The following is a 5,732-nucleotide window of genomic DNA, read 5'->3' as shown; positions in this document are numbered from 1 at the left end:
TCATTTCTTCAAGCTGGGCCTACCATAGTTTTTCCAACCGTAACAGCTTTCCCTGAAGACGATTTAAACACAACCAAGAACAATGGAGAATCATTTTGGTCATTTTTTTTTCTTGATTTATTTAAGGAACACAAAGTACAGCTAAATGACTTTTTAAAAAAACAGATTTGTTTTCAGTTTATCATATGCTGACTCACCACTCCATGTGCGGGCTAAAAGACGCTTCCAAGACATCTGATTTCTACACAAATTGTTTAAGATCAATGAATTCGATACAAGGACATGAGAAGTTTCTTCTCCCTCGTGGTGACAGGCACCTTGTAACTGGGTGCCCCTCCCCCATACCAGGTCTGCCAGTCCCTCTGGTGACCTGTCACACACACTCCGGAGACAAACAGGCTGGGGGTCTGCTGACTTTTGGAATAGCTCTCTTGTCTGTTACCTGCAAAAGCAAACTCCTTCCTGGGATCAAATTTCAATCGTGGCCAACTGAGAGTCATGCTCTAGTCAAACAGAACTACAAATACTACGCAGTGAAACAAACACGCAAAATCAATTTTTGCTCTTCATAACTAGGTGAGATTAGGGCTTTTTTGAATTAAAGAAATCAGGGGATTTTTAGTTATTACTAAGGGAAAAAAACTTCACAACTTAATTTCATTTGTTCCACGGGGAAGAAAACGGATATACAAGGAAACGACTTGAATTCTAGGTTCTAGGTGAGTTTTGAACTGACGACGAATGTGCTTTGTTAAAACCACCACGAAGATCCCCAAACTAATCTCAAATATAACTGCCGGTGTTCGTTAGGAGTTAAGAGTGAGATGTTCAGGTTTCAGCGAATGGTTCTTCGGGTTGCTAAATGTCCTCACTCACGAGACTGTTTCTCCGACTGTGGGAATAGCCACGCAGTGCTGCTCACCCATGAAGGACTACGATTCAACTACACGGACATATTTAAGACTTGCCTAATTCAATGCCCAAGTACTGGAGGTGTATGCTAGACGGAGCTGCATGGCCTGGGAGGCGGTCTTAACTCCTTCACGACTCACACCAGAAAGAAGCAGGTATCGGCGCAGGGAAGCGACCTACCGCGAGTCAAGCCTGCAGATAAGACAAGTCCTTAATGTAGAAGAGCAATGACTTCATTTTTAACCCCACGGATTTTGTTTTTAAAAATTAAACTACTTAGTAGTAAAAAGTCCATTTTTTTTGCATGATAGAGGAGTGTACATAGCTTCATAAACCAGTATATATGTTTATAAGCCAGTCATTTTAAAAAGAAGGCAAGAAAAGCTTCATCAATCCTAAACGGATAAGTAAATAAATCCACTCCAGGTCAGAGATATAAGAACAAGGCTTACATTCTTAACAGCAAGGATTAGAATGGAAACACGAAGCTGGACAGTAGCTACGCTAGCAGGAAGTACGGTGTATTCAACATTATTTCCTAAAGGAATAGAGGAGGAAAAAAAAGCACAATTGTGATTGCTCTTTTCACATTTCAGCATCTCAGAACTCCATCCAAAACAGGGACGCTAATCCAGAAACTCCCGTCTGCTCAATATCATCGCGAAGGGTGTTTAGACAGAATTCCTCCCGGGCGGGGTGGGGGTGTGGAGAAAGCGCTCACAGGAGGGTGGCGAGGAGGCGGTCTGGGAGGAGCTGCGGCAGCCAGCAAGGGGCCTCTGAGGTTCTGGCCCCAAGTCTGTGACGCTGCTGTGGAGCCAAGGGGACAGGAATGGCTTGAGCCCTCTACTATGGGTTCTTTGGGTTAAAAGTGCAACCTTTCTGCATTCATAGCTCTGTAGCCATTAAAAAAAAACAAAACCTCACCCTCCTTCCCCCATCCCAGCCGCCTGTAGGAAAGGAGAAATTCATGAACGTTTTAAAAAAGATTTTTGCAGTGCTCTGAAAGTTCAAATGTAAAACTAACAGATAGCCCAAATCATGGGGTGACCTCCCCGACCCCGACCTGGGTGCTGAAAGCTGACATACACTGAAATGAGCTGGACTGAGCTGTTGGCTCGCTCTCCACACCAACAGCCACTGGTTTTGTTCCACCTGGAGTGGTCCCACGCCACCCGCCTCCGTGAACCTAGGCAGCAGCAGGGTGGTTGTTTGGGGGAAGCTACTGGTTTTGCCATCTGCTTCCAGAATCACACAGACTAGAACAAACTTGACGTGAAACACTGTGTAGTCCTGAGTTGGGTGAACGCCCATTGAGGAGGGGCCGAGCGCATTAGGACTCCCTTCCCTCCCTGGCGTGGCGTCATACGCGGCGGCCTTCAGTTTTCTCTTGCTCCATCGCTTGGCTCCCCGTTCCTTTTTCTTTGGTGACCCCTTCCGAGGTCTTCTTGCCCATTGCTTTACTGGCCTCTTCCTGAGGAGACAGTAAGAAATCAAGAGGGTTAGAGGAAAGAAGTGAAGTGAATTTAATTCCTGGCTCTGCCAGTCCATTTATCGGGTCCCAAACAAGAGTTGTTCTCCCCGCCGCCCAGCTGGAGTCAGGGCTGGGCTACCCACAGCCAGCTTCCACTTCTCTTCGGTGAACATGACTAGCTCGTTCAGGGCACCGCTGCCGACTCACGTCCACAGGATCCTAGAGCTGGGAGTGGAGGACGCACTCGGGACCAGAGCACAACGCTGACCTCAGGAAGCCAGCCTCTCACACAGACTCTCCACTCCACTCACCGAGCTGGGTCCCTAGCCCCAAGGCAGAGAGCAGGAGGGGGTCTCCGATAACATCCTCTTTTCTAGAAAGACTCTAAGTCTAAACAAGAAAGTATCACTAGGAAATACAAACCTGATGGGTTATGAGTTTTTTTTTCTTTTTCTTTTTAATTTGACCAGAGAGGGACAGAGCAATAGAGCAAGAGAGAGAGAGGGAAAGTGAGCTAGCAAGCCGTCAGGTCTGGGACTTGAACTGCAGTCGGTCGGCCACGTGGGAGTCCAATGCCCTTAAACCACCGCGCCACCTGCTGGCCCCAAGGTTTATGAGCTTTTAAAACCAGCAAAGATTTAGAATGTATCAAAGGAGTTTTTTTTCCCTCACTTCTCATGTGGCCGTGCCAGGGCTTCACAAGACTGAGACAGCACGGCTGGAACCTGGGGATCCAGACCAGCCTTGGATCAGACTGGAAATGGTTCCCTATTCCTGAGCCACTCCTGCACGGGACCTTCCTGGAACAAAGACCTGAGGGGCAAGGCCAGCTCTTTTTTTGCTACAGGGTACATGCGCTCGCCAGAGAGACAGGGAGACAGAAAGTGAGAAATCACCCCCCAGGGAGGATGGCCACACCGCAATCCCTTCTCCTCCATTCTCCTCTCGGGATCTTGGGCACACACGCACACGCGCCCGGCGTGAGTTTAAGCCACCGGGTCCGGGACGCGAACCACAGTAGACTACATGGGAGTCCAGCGACACAGCCATTACGCCAACTGCTCCCAAGGCCAGCTCTTGCTCTCCGTCTGCAGACCTGGGCTCTGCACTTGCCTTGGCGTCCTGCTCTGCGAACTTCTTGAACATGTTGGCGTAGGTCCTGCGGTCCCGCTCGTTGTGCTCCTTCGCTTTCTTCTGGCACACGGAGATCTGCAGCCGCGCAGCTTTATTCTGCGGGTTTACTTCCAGCACCTTCTCAAAGTCGCCCTTGGCCGACTCAAACTCGTTCATGAGCAGCTGGGCCTCGCCCCTCCTGTACAAGCCTTTCTCGTTGGCACTGTCCAATCCAAGGGCCTGAGGAGAGAGGCCTACGTTTTAGAAAGGGTGAAAGCAATAACCTTCTCGTTTGTGGGAGCATTGATAAGAAATTCAGTAGTTAAAGAGCTTACCAAAGCTTTCTGGCGAAGGGAGAGGGAAAAGGATTACTGAAGAGGGAACATGACTAGCTCGTTCAGGGCACCGCTGCCGACTCACGTCCACAGGATCCTAGAGCTGGGAGTGGAGGACGCACTCGGGACCAGAGCACAACGCTGACCTCAGGAAGCCAGCCTCTCACACAGACTCTCCACTCCACTCACCGAGCTGGGTCCCTAGCCCCAAGGCAGAGAGCAGGAGGGGGTCTCCGATAACATCCTCTTTTCTAGAAAGACTCTAAGTCTAAACAAGAAAGTATCACTAGGAAATACAAACCTGATGGGTTATGAGTTTTTTTTTCTTTTTCTTTTTAATTTGACCAGAGAGGGACAGAGCAATAGAGCAAGAGAGAGAGAGGGAAAGTGAGCTAGCAAGCCGTCAGGTCTGGGACTTGAACTGCAGTCGGTCGGCCACGTGGGAGTCCAATGCCCTTAAACCACCGCGCCACCTGCTGGCCCCAAGGGTTATGAGCTTTTAAAACCAGCAAAGATTTAGAATGTATCAAAGGAGTTTTTTTTCCCTCACTTCTCATGTGGCCGTGCCAGGGCTTCACAAGACTGAGACAGCACGGCTGGAACCTGGGGATCCAGACCAGCCTTGGATCAGACTGGAAATGGTTCCCTATTCCTGAGCCACTCCTGCACGGGACCTTCCTGGAACAAAGACCTGAGGGGCAAGGCCAGCTCTTTTTTTGCTACAGGGTACATGCGCTCGCCAGAGAGACAGGGAGACAGAAAGTGAGAAATCACCCCCCAGGGAGGATGGCCACACCGCAATCCCTTCTCCTCCATTCTCCTCTCGGGATCTTGGGCACACACGCACACGCGCCCGGCGTGAGTTTAAGCCACCGGGTCCGGGACGCGAACCACAGTAGACTACATGGGAGTCCAGCGACACAGCCATTACGCCAACTGCTCCCAAGGCCAGCTCTTGCTCTCCGTCTGCAGACCTGGGCTCTGCACTTGCCTTGGCGTCCTGCTCTGCGAACTTCTTGAACATGTTGGCGTAGGTCCTGCGGTCCCGCTCGTTGTGCTCCTTCGCTTTCTTCTGGCACACGGAGATCTGCAGCCGCGCAGCTTTATTCTGCGGGTTTACTTCCAGCACCTTCTCAAAGTCGCCCTTGGCCGACTCAAACTCGTTCATGAGCAGCTGGGCCTCGCCCCTCCTGTACAAGCCTTTCTCGTTGGCACTGTCCAATCCAAGGGCCTGAGGAGAGAGGCCTACGTTTTAGAAAGGGTGAAAGCAATAACCTTCTCGTTTGTGGGAGCATTGATAAGAAATTCAGTAGTTAAAGAGCTTACCAAAGCTTTCTGGCGAAGGGAGAGGGAAAAGGATTACTGAAGAAATGGGACTCAAGATAGTTATGCACTGCTGATCAAGATACACTGAATGAATTTCTAGAAAGGTCCCAAGGTGAGCTGGGAGGGGGTCGGACATTTTAAAGGCCATTGGGACAAATAAATGTCCAAAAATGGCTGAAAACATTTTAGGAAAAAAAAAAGAGAAAATGATGAAAGTAACTTGTCCTGCCGGAGAAAAAGATTTATTATAAAACTACTGAAATTAAATAGTTGGGTTACTAGTACACGCATAAATAGCTCAGTGGAACAGAATAAAGCACTACGAAACAGATGCGTGTGTATGTATATGAAAACATTTAATACTGGGGCCAGCAGGTGGCGTGGTGGTTAAGGGCACTGGACTCCCACATGGCCGACTATGGTTCAATTTCTGGACCTGGTGGCTTGCTTTCTCACTTTCCCTCTCTCTCACTGTCCCTCTCTGGCGAAATTAAAAAAAATAATAATAAATTAAATAAAATAGGGACCAGCAGTTAGCGTAATGGCTATGTCGCTGGACTCCCCCGTAGCTGACG

The 5,732-nt window shown here is 49.2% G+C and overlaps 1 protein-coding gene across 2 annotated transcripts in view; it reads right to left on the bottom strand.

Moving 5' to 3' along the window:
• Window positions 1-1,477: 1,477 nt before the first annotated feature.
• The window catches only part of FKBP5 (FKBP prolyl isomerase 5), a 77,187-nt gene continuing 72,932 nt past the window's right edge, over window positions 1,478-5,732 (bottom strand). Inside the window, exons 9-10 of one of the 2 annotated variants that reach the window (XM_027770199.1) lie at window positions 4,823-5,062; window positions 1,478-2,383 (exon numbers count right to left, since the gene is read on the bottom strand). In XM_027770199.1, the coding sequence (XP_027626000.1) occupies window positions 2,273-2,383; window positions 4,823-5,062 (351 nt within the window). In that variant the 3' untranslated portion in view covers window positions 1,478-2,272. Of the gene's footprint in view, window positions 2,384-4,822; window positions 5,063-5,732 lie in introns of those variants that run through there. The other variant, XM_027770200.1, reaches the window with a different exon arrangement.

The sequence above is a fragment of the Tupaia chinensis genome, unplaced genomic scaffold (genome assembly GCF_000334495.1).
Source record: "Tupaia chinensis unplaced genomic scaffold, TupChi_1.0 Scaffold000116_1, whole genome shotgun sequence".
Classification (NCBI taxonomy): Eukaryota; Metazoa; Chordata; class Mammalia; order Scandentia; family Tupaiidae; genus Tupaia; species Tupaia belangeri.
Note: the sequence above shows the minus strand (reverse complement) of the source record. Positions and strands in the feature narration are given on the sequence as shown.